Source organism: Tachysurus vachellii, chromosome 17 (genome assembly GCF_030014155.1).
Source record: "Tachysurus vachellii isolate PV-2020 chromosome 17, HZAU_Pvac_v1, whole genome shotgun sequence".
In the NCBI taxonomy this organism is placed as follows: Eukaryota; Metazoa; Chordata; class Actinopteri; order Siluriformes; family Bagridae; genus Tachysurus; species Tachysurus vachellii.
This window is the reverse complement of record NC_083476.1, coordinates 8544919-8566699: the sequence shown is the minus strand read 5'-3', so window position 1 is coordinate 8566699 and position 21781 is coordinate 8544919. Positions and strand designations below refer to the sequence as shown.

The following is a 21781-nucleotide window of genomic DNA, read 5'->3' as shown; positions in this document are numbered from 1 at the left end:
TGTATCTGTGCTTCTGAGGCTGATCGATGGTAAAATTGCGATATGTTCACAAGGATCCACACACCAGGCCTTCATCTTCTAAATAACAAACAGACTTTATTAGAAACATCTGCAGCATAAAAGGTAATAAAGTAAAACACTAATAAATGAATAGGCATGCCGTTATTGATTCACAAGAAGCACTTCATCATTCTAATCAAAATAGTAATTCACTCACATAATACAGCTGGAGAAAAATGTTGAGTATAAAAATGACAAACATTGCTTACAAAAATAGTTGCCAATAGAAGTGTGCAAGTATTGAGTCCTGAGTATTTTGCTTTTGCAGAAAATACTTGGCTCATAGTGGTATTAATATGGTTGTTCTCAAAGCCATTAGAAATCCCATGCATCATTTACATTACCATACTGTTGGATTTTCAATTCTGGCTTATCAGAGGGTTCGAATAAATGTCTGATCTGCAAGAGCACTGAAAGTAAGATCACAAGATTTTTTATAGAATTCTATTTATTTGTTGGGGTTATGGTGGCTTGGTGGTTAGCAGGGTTTGCCTCACACCTCACACTATGGTTTCCCTTACACCTGCAATGTGTGTGGATTTTGCATGTTCTCTTTTCTCCTCCCCAGTTCAAAGACATGAATTGTAGGTTGACTGGCTTGTGTGTGTGTGTGTGTGTGTGTGTGTGTGTGTGTGTGTGTGTGTGTGTGTACCCTGCCTCCTGCACCAAGTCTCCTGGGATAGGCTCTAGTTTCCCTGTTACTGTACCTAATAAGATAAACAGTGTAGAGAATGGATAGATTGCTCATTTTAATATGCAGATGTTCTGATGCTCTGTACATAATAACAGGTTTTAACGTGCTATTTAATGAAAAGAAAACCATTTATGGCTTTCTGTGAAATTTCAGTTAACGTATGAGGAGTCATCAGTGTCAGTGCTTTGTAACAGTCGAAGGTAATGTGGTTTTCTGCAAAAGGAGGGTCTTAAGGATAAAGGAGTTGCATTTTCTTTTTTTCTGGATCATGACAAGCAGCATTTTTTGTCTTATTAAAAGAAGAAAAGGAATTTTGTGATGGAATAGAATGTTTATAGCTACTATATGTAAGTCACATCACAAATATAGTTGTTTACAACACTTATTTATATGAAAATAATCAACCTGAGGGTGTTAACCCATTGTTTTTTTTTTTGTTTTTTTTTTGTTCTTTACTTGGCATGCGCTGCATTCACGATTCACATGAATGGAGGCTAATAGATTTACATTATGTGGGTTAAAGTATATAGACACCACTCCTAATTACTGAGTTCATAGTGTATAGCCAAGCAACATCCATAGGCAAACATGGAACATTAAACTGGGTCATATTCAAGAAATTATTGATCATGGCACCTCTGCCACAAGTCAGTTCATGAAATTTCTGCCCTGGTTCTGCACTAGTGAAAGTAAGTGCTATTATTTTGAAACAGAAGCATCCAGGAACAGCTCCGATGCTTCAACTTAGCCAGAAATTTGTAGACCATGCAAGAACTCAACACAAGCCTAAGAGCACTATGTACAATGCATAGTACCAATCATAACGTTTGTTAGAGGAGGTATAACAGGGCTGGTTTTCAGGGTTTGGGCTAAGCCACTTAGATTCAATTAATTGTATTATTTAAGCCACAGCATAATGTCTGCTTTAAACTTTCAGGCAGCAATTTAGGAAAGACCTATTACCTATTTCAGTTTTACTGTGCCCCTGCTCAAAAACCCCAATGAATACCTTTGGAATGTTGATTGAAAGCCAAGCCTCCTCATCCTACATCAGTGCTCAAGCTTACAGATGCTTTTTTGACTGAATGAGCACAAATTCCAACAGCCACACTCCAAAATCACTTAAGAAAGATTTCTCAGAAGAGTGGAGGCTGTTATAAAGAGATGGCACATGGGTTCACAAGCTCATATGAGTGTGATGATGAGGTGCCCACATACTTTTTGTCTTACAGGTTATTTAAAGACAAAGCTGTCAATGTGACCACTGGTTAACTGTTCTTTCTCCTGAAGTTGAAGGCAGGCTGTGTTCAGTTGTAGGTTGCAGATGTGCCTTGTTGTTACTGATCATCTAGTTTTCCTGGCAAGAGCCTGAAATGGAGAAAAGTTGGAAAATGGTCACCATAATGTAAAAGATAGCTACACACCTTAAGGACAGAAAAATTGTGAAAGTATGTAACGAGGACCGCAAACCTGCCATTATTCTAATTCTGATTAGGGAAAAGAGTGTACAGTAACTGAACAAATTGTTGAACAAGCAACTGAACTGACCAAAATCACTCATCACTGAAAAGCTGCACTTCATTAATGTGGACATGAAATGTACATACATACAGCTATTTTTTTATACAAAGTCAAATATCCAGTAATATGTACTTATTAAAAATTATATTAGGAACACCTTTACATTCCAGGAATTACCTAATAAACCAATCGTGTCAGTGGTGCAATGTATAAAATCATGCAGATATGAACCATCCTCTTTGGGGAATGTTCACATCAACTATGAGAATGGGAGGAATATATTATCTCGGTGATATTGATCATGGTTTGATTGTTGGTGCCATATAAGCTGGTTTTGTATTTCTATAACTGCTGATCTACTGGCTTACTGATTTTCACACACAAAACTCTCTAGGGATTACTCAGAATGCTGTAATAAATAAAAAAAATATCCAGTGAGAGATAGGTCAGAAAGACTGGTTTGAACAGAAAAGTTGCAGTGATTCTAATAAACACTATGATTGTGGTGAGCAGAACTGCATCTAAGAAGGTACAACACAATGAACCATGAGGCTAATAAGCCTCAGCAGCAGAAGATCTGGTTCTGCTTCTTCAGCCAAGAACATAAGCCTGAGGCTGCAGTGGGCACAGACTTACCAAGACTGGACAGTTAAAGCCTGGGGAAACTATGGGATAAATTTCATTGTATTTCAGATCCAGTAACATGACATTTAAAACTACAGGTCAGGTTTGTCATGCAGAACTGCAGAATGCATTAAATCTAATTTATTATGAATTTGAGGTGGCATGGTGACACAGTGGTTAGAATTCATTTGTCATAGCTCCAAGGTCCCAGGCTTGAGCTGAACAGGTTACAGTCCTAAAATTAAACAAAGTGAACACAATCAAACATCAATTAATTATTGTGAAAAATGATCCAGCTTTACATATCTGTGACTTGTAAAACTATGTGAAATTTTGCAGCAATAACTGTAAGTAGTTTTTCGGTAAACAACAGGCCCTTCCACAGGTCCTTCCACCATGGACAATCAACTTTCGTCACACGTTGCTAATGTGACACGTTCATGTCAGTTTCTTATCTACAGCATCAGAAGGATTCAGCCATTTTTAACAACACAGGCTTCTTAGTTTCTTGTCATCTCAAGACTGAACTACTGCAACTCATTGCTGGCAGGTCTCCCTATGAACACAATTCATCCTCTGCAAATGATTCAAATTAACGTTCCCTGGATGTCTGAACAGCTAAGTCACTGGCAACGAGTGAAGACCTACCTCTTCCTGAATCACTTAAAGTAGCACTTCTTCCCCTGTTTGTTTATAATAAAAAAACCTGAACAGACTTGATGGTATCCAAAGTTTGTAACGTAGTGAACCAGTGTTATCATCAATAGAGACTTAAAAGCACTTTGTACTGTATATTGCGCTGGATAAGGGCATCTGCCAAATACCAAAATGTAAATCTAAATGTATGGGCTCCCTCGAGGAATTTCTTCCTCTAAAAATCTACCAGTAGGTGGACTGGTTCTTCTAAATTGTCCTAGGTGTTATACCCACACCCCATTTCGGCATGTTTTTTGTGGATCCATTTATAGTGTGCTGGATTTAGAATTTGGCTATATGCAACATTAAAACACTTCCTGAGCAATTTTTGCAGCATGACAGTGAGCATTCCGCAGAAAGTCGCATGAAGGTGTGTACTTGGTCTGCAACAACGTTTTGTGTGTGTGTCAAAGTAACACCCACATGAGTGCCAGGAGCTTTCCCAGCAGAACATTGCCCAGAGCATCACACTGGCTTGCCTTTTTTGGTACCATCTCTTCCCCAGGTAAGTGATACACATGTGCACATTATGCAAATAAAAAAGCAGACCAGGCCACTTTCTTCCATTACTCAATGCTCTAGTTCTCATGCCAATTGTAGCCATTTTTGTCAGTGGACTGATATCAGTATGGGCACTCTAACCAGTTTGTGTCTGACCAGTCCCATACGCAGCAAGCTTATGTATTGTGTTCTGACACTTTTCTGTGAGCTTGGCCCAGATGGGCATCACTCCCCATGTGCATCAGTGAACTTTGGATCCTGGTTCACTGTTTGTCCTTCCTCAGTTCACTCATCTATACATCAGTAACCTGAGGAATATACTTGCACTCTGTTCTCATTTACCATTGCTCAAACTCACATGATCCAAGGCGCTCCTCCAGGAAGCTGACCTGCTCGCTGAGAGAGTCTATTCTGTCCAGCTGCCGCAGCGAGTGTGTCAGGAAGTTGGTCTGGTCTGACAGGAAATCTGTCCTGTCCAACAGGATACCATTTCTGTTGGCCATATCCTCCTCCGGTGGAAAGAGAGTGGAAAATGGTGCAAGGACCATCTCCAATTTCTACCAAGAGAAAGACAAAAGAATTTATTTTAACCTTTTGTCTAATAATGTGAGAAAGTTACACAAAAGAAATTAAGAGAATTATACATATAAAATTCTTACAATTTGGAGGGAAAATCTAAGACATATTAAAACATTTATTTCTAAGAGTGAAGATGCTTTAGCTCTTTAGCGCTTATAAAATTGTTTAAAACCTGTATAGCTTTAGCTCTTATACAATTGTTTAAAGCCAAGCCAGTAAAGCTAAATTTCAGCCATGGATCCAACAAATGTATGTTTGTGAATTCAGTTTATTCAATTAAATTTTATTTCTGTAGTGGTTTTAACAATAGACACAAAGCAAATTTACAGAAATATATAAATTCACAATATATAATTTTCAAATTTAGATTTATCCCTAATGAGCAAACCTGAGGAAACAGTGACAAGGAAAAACTTCCTGATTTCATATTAGTAAAAAACCTTGAGAGGAATCAAACTCAAAATTGAATCCTTATCTCAGTAAATCTCTATAAATAATGTCTTTTTTATAACTGTGCACTACATGGTCAAAAAGTGCAACTACACAACCAGGTTTTCCTGTGTCTGTGTGGCTTTTTCCACCTGGTATTCCGAGATACTTAGTTCAGTGCTGAGCATAAGTTCCTATCTTTGCATCTTTCTTATTCCCACGTAGGGTTTCTCCTGGATCTTATGTTCCCTTTTAATCACAGTCTAATTGTTTAATCTGACAACTATACAGAATTTATAGTCCATACGGTACATAGTTTATGCAGATACTTGGTGTGTGTCTTACCTGTTCCAGCAGCTGTACTCGATTTCTGAGAATCTGGACCTCTTCTGTAACATTTGCCACCTGTCCAGCATCTTCATCTTCAAATACACACATTCATGAGTCCCACACACCCACATTCAAATAAACACACCTAAACATTTAATACTAGATATCTATTCCAATAAGTTTTAAATAAACATGCAATAGTATTTGTCTAATATTATCTCAAATATAATAAGGCAGATTGTGATTAACAGAATGGAAAAAAAATAATACATTCCTGAACAAAATAATAATATTGCAAGTATTCCAAGTATTTGCATTTTGCAATGGTGGATCATAACCAGCTTATAAGAACTGTTTCAAAATGTCAAAAGAAGAAAAAAGGAGCAAAAGACAAAAAACAGAGATTGGAAATTTATTGAAAAACTGCATTCAAACTCAAACAGGCTGTCCATCAAAAGTTTCAGACCATAGGCCAAAAATACCCACAACAGAACTAAAAGTTCTCAATAGTGAGTAACCACACCGTACTTGTTGATAACTTCAAACACTTGTTTCGGCATGCTTGATGCAACTGTTCCCAGGAGGCTGTTGGGAACGTTGCTCCATGTGGTAAAGATGGCTTCACGAAGGGCATCCACAGTCTGGAACTGATGTCTGTTTTTGTAAACTTCCCTTACCATCCATTCCCAAACATTCACAAGGGGATTTGCCTCAGGAGAACATGTAGGATGGTCCAGAAGTGCAATGTTATTGTCCTGGGAAAAAGTCCTTCGTCGGGCAGGTATTGTGAATTGCAGCGTTGTCCTGTTGAAAAACCCATTCATTACCACACAGACGAGGGCCCTCAGTCAAGAGGGATGTCTGCTGCAAGGTGTCCACATAGCCAGCCGCCATTTGATGCCCCTGCACAATCTGAAGCTCTATTTTCCCATCAAAGGAACAAGCACCCCAGATCATGATGGAGAATCTTCCACTGTGCCGGGTATAAAACACCTTCAGTGGGATCTCCTTGTCATGCCAGTATCAATGGATGCCATCAGGACCGTCACGTTTTTTGTCCTTTTAAGCCCTTCTCTCGCAGTTACTGTCTTATGGTTATACTGCAGTCAACATCAGTAATGGCCTTAATTTGGGTCGAGGATCCTCCGGCTCAGTGCAGGTAAAATTTTTTTGGGTCTACCACTTGATTTTATTGTCCCATAACTCTCAGGATCTTTTAAGAAATTTAAATGACTGTCTTACTGCATCCAACCTCGGCAGCAATAACACATTGCGGGAGTCTTTGCTTGTGCAGCTCAACAATCCTGCTATGTTCAAAAACAGTGTGACTGTCTGAAGGACAAGAACATTAAAGCCATATTTTTGCACAGATTTTAACTTATATAAATAAAACATATTTGGTTCCCGTTTAAAAGCTTGTTAACTTATTTAGTTTCTGCTGTGGTTAGTGGGTTAGTGGTTTTCATTGTGAGTCAGACACTTTAGACGTCCCCCACTTTATACCGATGACCCCAACTCAGGAATGTTATGAGTGCTTTCCAAATTCACTAAGTAACAAGAGGAGAATGTAATCTTAGTAGCACATATCTGACTGGCTGGACTCCAAACCAATCAGACAATAAGTTTCTCTGGGTCTACTGACCCCAATGCTTGGGTCCTGATCTGGGTTTGAATGAGGGCCAGCCAGTTCTATACTACACACACATGCCTACGTTAGATTTGACTTGGCTTCTTCCATACACATATATCACAATTATATCTTGAGAATCTGTCCCAGATGTGTGTGCTATTATGCAAGTTGGGCTACGGGGAGGGAGAGAGAGAGGAGAGAGAGAAAGATGAGGGGGAGGTTGAACCAACTCTGTGTATTAAAATAGAAAAAAGTCAGTTGCATTTTTTTGCCTAAGTATAGCTTCCTAGTGTGTATAGCTTCCTAGTCTGCCATTTATTCTCTCTCTCTCTCTCTCTCTCTCTCTCTCTCTCTCTCTCTCTCTCTCTCTCTCTCTCTCTCTCTCTCTCTCTCTCTCTCTCTCAATGCCTGGGCCACACCAGAGGGTAATGGGGTTTGCATAAGGTGTCTTGATTCTATTCTGGTCCTAATTGTTTTCTTCATAGGCTATCCTGTGGTTTCGGTTAAACCAAGTGTTGATAACTGATGGTCAAACCATTCACAAGTCAGAATCTGCCTCACTTGAATGGGCCATGTCTTGTTTCTTCACAAGAAATATTTGAGATCCCAGGTTTGACTGATATTTTAGCTGATATTCAAGACTAATAATCAGTGAATACATCATATGTGGGTTCATCATATATTGGTGCTCAGGCATAAAGAAGGGACTACTGTGCTTTTCTTAAGTTTTCTTCTGGAACGTTTGGGTTGGTTGAACTATCTTTTACAGTAGGTGTTACAGAAATGTTGGCTGATTGCAAGCTGCAGTTTTACAACAGAATTCTTGGCCTGTTTGACTGCACAGCTGGACACAAACAAAGAAGCCCAGAAATCACAGATATAGCATTTTAAAGCCTCTAAAAATGTTATAAATTCATAAATTAACATCACTCATAGTCCAAGTTAAATCCACTCAGAGCAACTACTGTAATATTGTAATATTTTTAACAGCTGAGAAAAATATGAAAATGTGAAATATCTGCGTTAGCTTTTCTATCCTGTTTGATCCAAGGTACTGTATGTGCGCATGAGTGTGTGTCGGAAAGTGTGTTTTGTCCATTGATGTTGCTGCCAGTCACAGTGCACTATTACTCACGGTACGAGGTGACGAGGGCATAGCGCGTACCAAAAGTAATAATGAACCGTGATACTAGCTCAAAACCCTATCACTGATATGAACCAATATAAAATTGTAGCCAGAAAACACAACAGAATTGTATGATATATAAGTGATTTAGCATTTATGACATAATGATGTGCACACAACATAATTGCTCCTAGACAGAGGTCAGCAGTGTTGGCTCAGGTGGTTTAGGCTCTGGGTTGTTGATTGGAAAATTGGGTTTCAAGCCCCACCACTGCCAAGCTGCCAGTGTTGGGCCCTTGAGCAAGGCCCTTAACACTCTCTGTTTCAGGGGTGCTGTGTTATGGCTTACCCTGTGCTCTGACCCCAACTTCCAAAGTTGGGATATGTGAAGAAAGAATTTCACTGTACTGTAATGTATATGAGACAAGATAAAGGCTTCTAGAAAAGGCTCACATGCAACACAAACTATATGCTGGAGAGATACCGGCTGTAGCCCACCTGATCACTTAAATAGAAAATAATTGTTCTAACATGTTATTATTTGGTATGAAAACAAGAAAAAGGAGAAATAAGATAAAATATGTAGAAAAGATTGGTTGGTTCAGTGATAAAAGTAAAATACAAAAACAGCCACATTTACACTGTGCACTGCCATGATTCATACCATGTTTGTTTTAGCTTTTGCTGTAAGACATGCCAAATAATTTCTTAGGGAAGCATTACATTTTGCCCTTGCAATCCGACACAAACTGATGGATGAAATAATGACTAACAGGGATCTGCTTATCATGACAGCAGATGGGTTTGATTTACTCTAGACTTTCATTGGCTGTTTCTCAGCACTGTTCTTGCTACTAGCTCCAAAGGGTCTTAGACTACACAATTCATCTCAGAGAATAACAAACATGCTTAAAAATAGCCTTAGCTACAGGTCACAAGCTGTGAAATTCGCATAGCTGAATTGTTCACACTACACAAGCAGTCACCACAGGAGAGTTTAGGAGGTAGTCCCTGAGTCAGGGACTTAGAATGGGAAATTGGTAAAGGGGAAATTGGGGCGAAAATTGCACAATTGTGTGAACTAGAATTTAGTGAAGGGGACTGGTGTGCTCATGCACAGGGTCTGTGTTTTAATTTTCACATGCATAATACAGAGACTGAGTGCAAAATATCTTTATTATAATTTAAATGAATTTCTCACCTCTATTGTTATTTGTGGATAAGTGATTGTCTACTTCACGTTGGCTCTCTACAGTTGCACGAGGAGGAAGAGGACAACGGCTTAGACAAGATTGTCTGTCTTTAGCCAGATGGAATCCGTCAGCACACACACACTGATAACTTCCTGCAGAATTCATGCACTGTTGACTGCAACCATGTGCCCCTTTACACTCATCCACATCTACCAAAGAGAGGGGGGAAGAGAGCATTACATAGAGGACATCAATTTGACAAATAGGATATGAATGGTTCCAGCTGTGTGTGTGTGTGTAGCACTTACAGAAGTTCTTCTCTTAAAATTCATTTCTAAATTAAGATTCCATCATGGTGTCACAGTAGTGTAATAAAAGCAAAGAAATTTGTGTGCAAATAGAGTTCAAATAAAAGAGGAAAAAATTATTATGATCAGTAAAATGAAAAAAAAAAACTAAAAAGAAAGAAAGAAAGAAAATATGCTAGTTTAAGAAAAAGTAATTACACAATGTTATATCTCTCTTCCTACATGCAAAGAAATCATGTGAAACTCAAACTCAATCAAACAGAACTGATGAACCTGCCAGCTAAGCTACCTTTACATTGATTATGTATTGATGACTTCATTGTATAAAGTATTTATGCAATAGGTTTGAAATTGTCTTTCATTGTTACTAGACCACTTAAGCATTTGTATAAAGCAGCATTAAAATCTTTCAGGTCTGAACAGATTTTGTGAATACATTGCATCTTTTCACAGTCACCTGTCTGCAGAATGTAAATGTATATGTGAGGAAGAAATAGTATGAGGATTATAATATAAGGATATGCTGGTAGTATGAGTATTTTCAATGGATTGTGTGATATGTGTGACTTTGGGCACCTATCTGGCAGTAGCGTCCTGTCCAGCCGACTGGACACGCACAGTGATTTGGCCTCGTGCAGGATCCACCATTAAGACATGCCTGCGCACACACCGCTGTAGAAACATTAAGGTAAACACCAGCACAAACACACATTTTATAAGATATAGATAGCTGATTTGCTGCTGAAAAAAAAAAGAAAACAATGTTTTCCAACATATTTATATGTGTGGCCAAGGCATTTTAGTGTCTTTGGGTGTATTACCGTGATTACAGCTGAGCGAGTGGACACGTCTCCATCCTGGACAGCATTCTGGGAAAATGTGGGAGCTCAGCTCTAGCCGACTCACCTGTCTGTAGGAGACTTTATACACTGTCCTGAAAGGCATGGATCAGATACACTTTTAGGGTTTCATTAACAAACTTATATACTCTAGGTTTTTACACCCACATAAACACGGCAATTAGCTATTCTTTACAACACATATACACACATACAACCAGTCAGTTCCAGTGTTTGTGTTCCTACTTGTATGTGCTACAGATGCGTTGGTTTAGACACATGGTGAGGTACGGTTTGTGTACTGGCTGGAGGAAAGATTCTGTACTGGTCACTACTCTGTTGGCTTTCCCAACACATACTCTCCGCCTGCAGGAGGCACATACACAGTACTAGGAATAAACAAAACAAAACACTGTCTCAAAGGACAGTATCAACATGCACCCCTGTGATCATGACATGCATTAGTGTTCACATTAGGATGCATTGCAAATCAGAAGAAGCTATTATTCTATGACTAGAACATTAGCAAACACAACCATTTATAATTAGAAATGCTGGATACCCATGATGACCGTGGAACTGTGCAGGAGTGCAACTTGCATGGAGGGAGAAAAGAAAAGAAGAGAGTATGACGGTGGAATACATTCCTCCCCCTTTTTTCACACACACAGCCACTGTCATTCTCTCAAAGTCTGTGGTGCCTCTGGCAGATAGAAGTCCTCTTTCCAAGTATGAGTGCTATCTGATATTGCGTGTATGTGGGAGAGAGAGAGAGAGAGAGAGAGAGAGAGAGAGAGAGATTAAAGAATTTTTGCACACATCATGACATCAATCAGTCGATAATTCAGGTGACTTGCTAACAGCTATTATGTTCAAAATATCTAGCAAGATCTCCCAAAGCTTTGTTTTGGGAAAGTTAATGTTGCTCACAGTAGAGTAGCTGTGTATCATCAACTAACTGACAGTTAGCAATATATCAAACAAAAACTGCTACCATATCAAAATATCATAAAAACAATTGTATAGTCAAGGAACTACAAATTAAACTAAAAATGTCATTTATGCTACCCACAAGCTGACAATAAGGCCTAAAAGCTGTTAATTTAGGTTTTTTATTTATACATAAGAAGGTTTTAATTAAGTGTTTTGGTATTACCACAAGTAACAATGCAACTTATTTTTATGATTTTTAACAAACTAATTTTTAAATACCAAATATATATACGTGTGTATATTTATATATATATATATATATATATATATATATATATATATATATATACACACGTATATATAGCAGAACAGCTCTGTATGGATGAAAGACCATTAGTTAATTGAGCTATATTAAACAGACAACAGACAACAAGGTATATGGTTAATCTATGTTAAACCTCTTGAGGTATATGAGACAGTCTGAAGATTTATATGTTCTACCTTTTCGTTGGAACTTTACCACATGTGGGTGATATGTGGTTGTCTAAAACAGCAGCCACATGTAAGCACACACAACTAACAGCCCCACATGTTAAACTTACTTTTCAAAGTACCTTTGAAAATGTGCGTGTGAGTGTGTCTTTCTTTTTTCAATGACAAGACAATGAGATCAACTAATATTAAAGAATCTTAATGACTGTCCTAATATTCCTAATATTTTTGAATGCCAGTTATGATTGTTACTGTAATTTGATCCGAAATGGTAGCACATATACTAGTCTAAAGTAATTTTAGTAAAATGCATAAGTATTCACTTCCTTAAGATTTTCCACATTTTGTATTGTTACAGCCTGAAATTGAAATTAATTTATTTAGAATTTCGACAATTTGATTGAAAAGATTCAGCTTGTCACATCTGGTCCCTAATGTTATTGCCTGTCCTTCTTGGCACAATTGTTCACCCTCTGTCAGATTGTAAAGACAATATAAGTGAACAGCAGTTTTAGTTTTTTAATAAGACTCAAACAGATTGAGGTTTGGGCTTTGACAGTGACAGTCTGACACCTATGTTTTGAATCACTCCAGGGACCAATTTTTCATTAAGGACAGAGGCACATAACTTCATATTGCCCTTAAAACCTAACCAGTTTTACGTTCTCGATGAAATAATGAAAAGAGTCCCCACAATATGATGCTCTCACCATCATGCTTCATTCGGGATGGTGCTCTCAGGTTGAAGGACTGGGTTTCTACAAACTGTAGTGATTTGTGCCAAAGCCTAAAAATGAGCTTTTTTACATCTCAAAAGATGGAGTGGCTTTCCAGCAAATTTGGTCTACATTTCAAGTACTCACCTAACTTTTGAGATGTAAAACTTGTTTTTCTTATTAATTATCATAAACATTCTTGCAAAAAAGTGCAGCCATGGAACAGTGCCCTGTGGAGCAAATTGTTAAGGGCCTTGCCCAAGGGCCAAATAGAGATATCTTGGCAGTACTGGGGCTTGAATCCCTGATATTCTGATTCTGAACCTTTAACTTCTAAGACTTTCACTTACCAGGGCAAAAACAAATACTATTATATTATAATGTCCTACTTTATCTGATATCACAATATACTTAGAACAATCCAGAATACAATGATCTCTCAAATTCAAGCAGGACTTATCTTGACAAATGTTCTAAATGCTATTGGGGAATGGACTATAATTATACACTTATACACATTTTGTTTTCAGCAGCATAAACCATTTGAACATTTAATGCCCAAGGATTGCTTAAACACTCATTTTGCAGCACCACCTCCATACAGACTTACACACAATACCACAAATCCCACACAAGTCAACATCTCTGCTGCAAATGGGTCCTCGCCGCGTGCGCGCCTGTGTGTGAGTGCGTGCGTGCGCGTGTGTGTGTGCGCGCCTGTGTGTGAGTGTGTGCGTGGTGTGTGCGCGTGTGTGTCTGTGTGTGCGCGCGTGTGTGTGAGGGCGTGCGTGCGTGCGTGAGTGTGTGTGTGCGTGCGTGCATGCGTGCGTGTGTGTGTGCTGACTAGTCAAAACTTACGGAGCGTTCCCCCGGTCTCCAGACTCACACAGTGTATTTCGAACAAGATCGTCAAGATCGTCCCAAATCCGAAATTCCCACAAACACACAGTCGAAAGTGTGTTTAAATATTTTACTTTGGGACAAAACACTATTAAAAGTAAGTAAAGAAAATTGTAACCACGCGATAATCATACACAGCACGCATCCTACTGCTCCTTTTATGAGAACTGTGTGTGTGTGTGTGTGTGTGTGTGTGTGTGTGTGTGTGTGTGTGTGTGTGTGTGTGTGTGTGTGTGTTGGAAGCGTAGGATGAACTCGAGCCAAAAGATTGTCAAAAAAAAAGCACAAGGGGTAAAAAAAACAACTTTCCGTCAGTTTCTAAAAGCGCATTTGCGCACGCACGCGCACACACAAACACACTATGCAGCCAATTGTAGAAGTTGTTCCAAACTAAAGTAACTAAAGTGTTTAATGGCACTAAATACTCATTACTGAAGGGGCCAACCTAACGGGCCCTTAGTCATGACAGAACAGTGGAGTGTCTATACAGTCAGATCATAAAGAGTAATCAGAAGCATGTCTAAGCAAATCCAAACTCAAACACACTGCACCAAGGCACAAGCTAAGGGGTGGTCTGCAGTGAGATTCAGTCAAGAAGCTCAGGGGGTGGAGCTGAATCTGATCCAACACTCTACAACACAGAACAACATACCTAACAAGATTCTTATACAGACTGAAACACACCAACTTTTTTGTGTGTCTCTGCCCAGGTAAGCTGGATCAGGATTGACTACAAACACCCCCTAGACACTTTTGTTCTGCAATGAAGATATACTCCTCTGTGTTTACTGTGGTCACCCTTGAAATCATTATCTACTTCAGTGGCCAACCCAGAACATACGGGTTGTCAATCATTGTGAATATGAGAAATAGGAATGTCCATATGGCGCAGTTATGGGGAATGTGATTGGAAGGTTGTGAGTTCGAATCCCAAGTCCATCAAGCAGCCACTGCTGGGTTGCTCATTTGCTCAGTTGCATAAAAATTTAAGTCGCTCTGGATAAGGACGTCTGCCAATATGGTGTAAATGTTATCTCTCCAGTATATTAAGGCAAATTAATCTATTCAAATTAATCAAGTCTCTGTTAAATTTTACACCAATATACATATCTGGATTTCTTAACTGCCTTATTACTGTTTAAATTATTGACTAGAAATTATTCATGGTTGAAAAACAGAGGCCTTGATGCCCGATGACGCCTGAGATAGGCACAGGCTCCCCGTGACCCGAGGTAGTTCGGATAAGTGTAGAAAATGAGTGAGAGTGAAAAACAGTGTAAGCATGGCTAAACAAAAGCTTCAGTATACCTGGTAAAAGTCTTTCAAAATGTACAGTATTACTAATATGCCAAAACAGTATGCAGGTCTTGTAAACAATGAAATTAACAGAATTAAATATCAATCAATATTTTAGATGATTTATTTTTAGGAAAGGGTGGAAATACATGAAAGATTTTCAAAATTCACTCACCTTTTTAAAACCATGTGACTCCACATTGTTCTTGCACTCTGCAGCAGATGTGAGTGGCTTGGCAATTTGGGCCACCTCTCCATCATTTTTTTAACCCTCTTTTATGCTCAGTTTTTAAAATAAATAAATAAATAAAACAGTGGGGTTCTTTATTCTCCCCACAAACAAGCTGGAGAGGAATGGCATGCAATGGGGGATTTACACCATGCTTTTAACATTCAGTCCTTTCCTGTGGAACTCAGGAAGTGTGATCCCAAAATCGGACATCCTGTGAATGCTGCTCCTATATCCACAAGAAATTGTATGTACCACTTGTAGCCTACTGTTTTGCACTGGTTGTGCAATAGAATATACCACATTTTGACTTGTCTCTAAAATATGCATATATAAAATATTTATAAAGTACAGACACCTGGCTCAGATAAAATGTTATCTGCTGTCTAGCTCTACATTTCTTTCTCTCTGCTTATCTCTGTGGAATTACAGTGTGGACGTGGTTACAAGTAAAGAGATAAAGACCCAGAGATGTAGAGAGGATCAACGCATAATTAATTACAAATTGCAATGATTAGACCATAGTAACCCATATAAAATTCAAAATCCAATATGTGACATAAAACCTGTACACCTTTGCATGTCCAACTCATTCCACATTCTTCCTTATGGGTTTTTCAAGATTTTTCTGGCAATCCTCACTAATTAAACAGTAATTATTTTTTTTTTACTGCATCCATACCATACCACCCCACAGTTAGCTAAAGCTCCTAAAGGTGATGAATGCCAAAGTGAAGCAAGCAGTTCAGCATTCAATTTAAATTTTGTTCCTTTTGGTTCCTTTTGTTATAGTTTCACAAGATCTATATAAACTACATAACATCTGATACGAGCAAGCAGAAAGAGCAAGAATGCTGACATACCTTCACACTATACAGTATGTTCACTTTGCACACTACTATAGGGATAGATGTTAGCGATATAGTAACTTAGTTTTGAACTTTCATTTTTTTATACTGTTTCTATAGTTGTGAATTGTTAAAAGCACCATACAAATAACTTGAATGAAATGAAATAGGATTTCTCATAAAAACAAAACCTGTTCATGTCTATTATGTGACTATTTTGTTCAGAAATAAGAAAAAAGAAATAAAGAAAAAGGTGTAGGAAATATTGCTTTCCAAGATTCAGGCAGCATGAAATATGGTTCAGATATAATAGTTATATTATATGGTAACTTCTAGAAATTTGTTTCACAGTTAACACGGGGGGGGCATGGTGGCTTAGTGATTAGCACGTTCGCCTCACACCTCCAGGGTTGGGGGTTCGATTCCCGCTTCCGCCTTGTGTGTGTGGAGTTTGCATGTTCTCCCCGTGCCTCGGGGGTTTCCTCCGGGTACTCCTCGTTTCTCGGTTTCCTCTTCCGAAATTCTTCCATCTTATGTCTCAATATCAACATCACAAACCTTCCAAGGCTTTGAAATAAAATTAACCACAATTTAACCATAACCACTAACCAATCAGAGATAATCTGATAATAATAATCTTACATATGCTATCTGATAATTTGTTACTTCTGATGTACAATATGTAAAGGGTCTACAAATTTGGTTTGTGTGTGTGGGTGTGGGTGTGGGTATGGGTGTGTGGGGGGGCACGGTGGCTTAGTGGATAGCACGTTCGCCTCACACCTCCAGGGTTGGGGTTCGATTCCCGCCTCCGCCTTGTGTGTGTGGAGTATGCATGTTCTCCCCGTGCCTCGGGGGTTTCCTCCGGGTACTCCGGTTTCCTCCCCCGGTCCAAAGACATGCATGGTAGGTTGATTGGCATCAAGGAAAATTGTCCGTAGTGTGTGATTGCGTGAGTGAATGAGAGTGTGTGTGGGTAGCCCTGTGATGGGTTGGCACTCTGTCCAGGATGTATCCTGCCTTGATGCTCCCCGTGACCCGAGGTAGTTCGGATAAGTGGTAGAAGATGAGTGAGAGTGAGTGAGGGTGTGTGTTAGTTAGAGGGAGAGAGTGTAAGAGATATCGAGAGAGACGGTAAATAGCCACCAGGTGGCAGCATATAATCTGCAAATTGAAATCAACTCCAGAAGTATTGGCATGCTTAAAAATAGACAGAAATTATTGGATACAATAAACACAGTAACACACATTTGAAATGCACACAATTGTAGAAATCACAAACTAAAAAAAACTATTCTGTTTTTGCCCAAAATAAACAAAAAAAGGTCTGGCACATAATTATAGATATTTATGAAAACATGATGGTCTTATCGTGGGTGCTGTTCAAAGCCTTTATTTCAAAAGACATGCACAATAGAAGAACATGATAACCACTCTGGACATTAGCCAGAAAAGCAACCCAGGGTAAGTCTTAACATAATGCTAGCATTAACGTGCTTTACTGCATGAAGGTGTTATCAGCGTGATCAGCAGTGTTCCATTTCTACCTACAATGTGGACTAAATTTTTGAGCCTTGGCCAAATCACTTGAATCAAACAGTGTTGCAGCACTCATTTATGCTCTTGAAGGTGAACGATCACAAATCCAACAGCCATGCTCCAATACCTAGCGGAAAACCTTCCCAAAAGAGTGGCAGCAAACTGAATGTAAAGGAAATCTAGACTGTGATGCTCAAGTACAGTGCCTCACAAAAGTAAGTACACCCCTCACATTTTTGTAAATATTTTATTATATCTTTTCATGTGACAACACTGAAGAAATGACACTTTGCTACAATGTACAGTAGTAAACAGTGTACAGCTTGTATAACAGTGTAAATTTACTGTCCCCAGAAAATAACTCAACACATAGCCATTAATGTCTAAACTGCTGGCCACAAAAGTGAGTGCACCCCTAAGTGAAAATGTTCAAATTGGGCCCAAGGTGTCAATATTTTCTGTGGCCACCATTATTTTCCAAAACTGCCTTAACTCTCTTGGGCTTGGAGTTCACCAGAGCATCACAGGTTGTCACTGGAGTCCTCTTCCACTCCTCCATGATGACATCACAGAGCTGGTGGATGTTAGAGACCTTGCGTTCCTCCACCTTCCGTTTGAGGAGGCCCCACAGAGGCTCAATAGGATTTAGGTCTGGAGACATGCTTGGCCAGTCCATCATCTTTACCCTCAGCTTCTTTAGCAAGGCAGTGGTCATCTTGGAGATGTGTTTGGGGTGGTTATCATGTTGGAATACTGCCCTGCAGCTCCAAATGAACTGTTGCTCCTCAGTGCCAGCAGCACTCATGCAGCCCCAGACCATGACACTCCCACCATCATGCTTGACTGTAGGCAAGACACACTTTTGTGGCCAGAGGTTTAGACATTAATGGCTGTGAGTTTTGAGGGGACAGCATATGTACACTGTTATACAAGCTGTACACTCACTGTTGTACGTTGTAGCAAAGTGTAATTTCCTCAGTTGTCACATGAAAAGATACAATAAAATATTTAATAAATGTGAGTGGTGTACTCACTTCTGTAAGATACCACAATTTTTTTTGGTTTATTGGTATACTCTTGAGTAATTCAATAACAAGGTCTGTGACGTCGCCCGGTATGGCGCAACCGGGGCCCCACTCTGGAGCCAGGCCCGGGGTTGGGGCTCGCATGCGAGCGCCTGGTGGCCGGGTCTTACCCCACGGGACCCGGCCGGGCTCAGCCCGAAGGAGCAACGTGGGGCCGATCTCCTGTGGGCCCACCACCTGCAGGAGGGACCGTAAGATGCTGGTGCAATGTGGATTGGGTGGCAGTCGAAGGCGGGGGCCTCGGCGACCCAATCCCTGGACACGGAATCTGGCTCTAGGGACATGGAATGTCACCGTGCTGGGGGGAAAGGAGCCTGAACTGGTGCGGGAGGTTGAGAGATACCGACTAGAGATAGTTGGGCTTGCCGGCTTGGGCTCTGGAACCCAACTCCTTGAGAGAGGCTGGACTCTCTACTACTCTGGAGTTGCCCGTGGTGAGAGGCGGCGGGCTGGTGTGTGCTTGCTCATAGCCCCCCAGCTCAGCAACCATGTGTTGGAGTTCACCCCGGTGAACGAGAGGGTCGTTTCCCTGCGCTTGCGGGTCGGGGATAGGTCTCTCACTGTTATTTGTGCTTACAGGCCAAATGGCAGTGTAGAGTACCCGACCTTCTTGGCGTCTCTGGAAGGGGTGCTGGAAAGTGCTCCGACCGGGGACTCCATCGTTCTACTGGGGGACTTCAACGCTCACGTGGGCAGCGACAGTGACACCTGGAGGGGCGTGATTGGGAGGAACGGCCCCCCCGACATGAACCTGAGTGGTGTTCTGTTATTGGACTTCTGTGCTAGTCACAGTTTGTCCATAACGAACACCATGTTCAAGCATAAGGGTGTCCATCAGTACACATGGCACTAGGACACCCTAGGTCGGAGGTCGATGATCGACTTTGTGGTTGTTTCATCTGACCTCCGGCCGTATGTCTTGGACACTCGGGTAAAGAGAGGGGCAGAGCTGTCAACTGATCACCACCTGGTGGTGAGTTGGATCCGATGGCGGGGGAGGAAGTTGGACAGACTTGGCAGACCCAAACGTACTGTGAGGGTCTGCTGGGAACGTTTGACAGAGTCTCCAGTCAGAGAGATCTTCAACTCCCACCTCCGGCAGAGCTTCAACCAGATCCCGAGGGGATCTCCACCTCCATTGTCGACGCGGCCGCTCGGATCTGTGGCCGCAAGGTCTCCGGTGCCTGTCGTGGTGGCAATCCCCGAACCCAGTGGTGGACCCCGGAAGTAAGGGATGCCGTCAAGCTGAAGAAGGAGTCCTATCGAGCCTGGTTGGCTAGGGGGACTCCGGAGGCAGCTGATAGGTACCGGAGGGCCAAGCGAGCTTCAGCCCGGGTGGTTGCGGAGGCAAAAACTCGGGTCTGGGAGGAGTTCGGTGAGGCCATGGAGAAGGACTATCGGTTGACCTCGAAGAAATTCTGGCAAACCGTCCGGCACCTCAGGAGGGGGAAGCAGTGCCCTGCGCACACTGTTTACAGTGGGAGTGGGAATCTGCTGACTTCGACTGGGGACATCCTCGGACGGTGGAAGGAGTACTTCGAGGTTCTCCTCAACCCCACCGACATGTCTTCTACTGAGGAAGCAGAGGCCGAGGGCTCAGTTGTGGACTCGTCGATCCCCCAAGCTGAGCTCACTGAGGTAGTTGAGAAGCTCCTCAGTGGCAAGGCACCGGGGGTGGATGAGATCCGCCCTGAGTACCTCAAGTCTCTGGATGTTGTGGGGCTGTCTTGGTTGACACGCCTCTGCAACATCGCGTGGAGGCTGGGGACAGTGCCTATGGACTGGCAGACTGGGGTGGTGGTCCCTCTTTTTAAGAAGGGGGACCGGAGGGTGTGTTCCAACTACAGGGGGATCACACTCCTCAGCCTCCCCGGAAAAGTCTATGCCAGGGTACTGGAGAGGGAATTCGGCCGATAGTCGAACCTCGGATTCAGGAGGAACAATGTGGGTTTCGTCCCGGTCGTGGAACACTGGACCATCTCTATACCCTCGCCAGGTTGCTGGAGGGTTCATGGGAGTTTGCCCAACCAGTACACATGTGCTTTGTGGATCTGTAGAAGGCATTCGACTGTGTCCCTCGTGGTGACCTGTGGGGGGTGCTCTGGGAGTATGGGGTCCGGGGCCCTCTGCTAAGGGCTGTCCGGTCCCTTTATGACCGGAGCAGGAGTTTGGTTCGCATTGCCGGCAGTAAGTCAGACTTGTTCCCGGTGCATGTTGGACTCCGGCAGGGCTGCCCTTTGTCACCGGTCCTGTTCATTATCTATATGGACAGGATTTCTAGGCGCAGTCGTGGGCTGGAGGGAGTCCGGTTTGGGGACCACAGGATTTCGTCTCTGCTTTTTTCTTCCTCAAATCAGGACCTTCAGCGTGCACTGGGACGGTTTGCAGCCGAGTGTGAAGCGGCGGGGATGAGAATCAGCACCTCCAAGTCTGAGGCCATGGTTCTCAACCGGAAAAGGGTGGCTTGCCCCCTTCAGGTTGGTGGAGAGCTCCTGCCTCAAGTGGAGGAGTTTAAGTATCTTGGGGTCTTGTTCACGAGTGAGGGAAGGATGGAGCGGGAGATCGACAGGCGGATCAGTGCATCTTCTGCAGTGATGCGGTCGATATACCGGTCTGTTGTGGTGAAGAAAGAGCTGAGCTGCAAGGCGAAGCTCTCTATTTTCCAGTCGATCTACGTTCCTACCCTCACCTATGGTCATGAGCTTTGGGTCATGACCGAAAGGACAAGATCCCGGATACAGGCGGCCGAAATGAGTTTCCTCCGCAGGGTGGCCGGGCGCTCCCTTAGAGATAGGGTGAGGAGCTCGGTCACCCGGGAGGAGCTCAGAGTAGAGCCGCTGCTCCTCCACATCGAGAGGAGTCAGCTAAGGTGGCTCGGGCATCTGTTCCAGATGCCTCCTGGACGCCTCCCTGGGGAGGTGTTCCGGGCATGTCCAACCGGGAGGAGGCCCTGGGGAAGACCTAGGACACGCTGGAGGGACTATGTCTCTCGGCTGGCCTGGGAACGTCTCTGTATTCTCCCGGAAGAGCTGGAGGAAGTGTCTGGGGAGAGGGAAGTCTGGGCGTCCCTGCATAGGGACGCTGGCATCACTGCTGGCAGGTCTACCTATGAACGCAATCCGTCCTCTGCAAATGATCCAAAATGCAGCTGCCCGGCTTGTTTTCAACCTGCCAAAGTTCTCGCATACCACCCCGCAGCTGCACGCATCAGAT

General features: G+C 41.9%; 1 protein-coding gene across 3 annotated transcripts; it reads right to left on the bottom strand.

The window, feature by feature from the left end:
* Window positions 1-76: 76 nt before the first annotated feature.
* Window positions 77-15196, bottom strand: egfl7 (EGF-like-domain, multiple 7). 3 transcript variants are annotated; one of them, XM_060891486.1, is made up of 9 exons: window positions 15043-15196; window positions 11093-11272; window positions 10777-10896; window positions 10513-10625; window positions 10268-10363; window positions 9392-9592; window positions 5450-5526; window positions 4439-4653; window positions 77-2122 (listed from the first exon to the last, which is right to left on the bottom strand). In XM_060891486.1, the coding sequence occupies exons 2-9, from the start codon at window positions 11209-11211 to the stop codon at window positions 2092-2094; spliced, it is 972 nt and encodes a 323-aa protein (XP_060747469.1). In that variant the 5' UTR covers window positions 11212-11272; window positions 15043-15196; the 3' UTR covers window positions 77-2091. The 3 variants fall into 3 exon arrangements, with proteins under 3 accessions (XP_060747469.1, XP_060747471.1, XP_060747470.1); XM_060891488.1 differs by having other exon boundaries at window positions 4455-4653; XM_060891487.1 differs by lacking the exon at window positions 15043-15196 and adding an exon at window positions 13530-13733.
* Between the last annotated feature and the right edge of the window lie 6585 nt (window positions 15197-21781).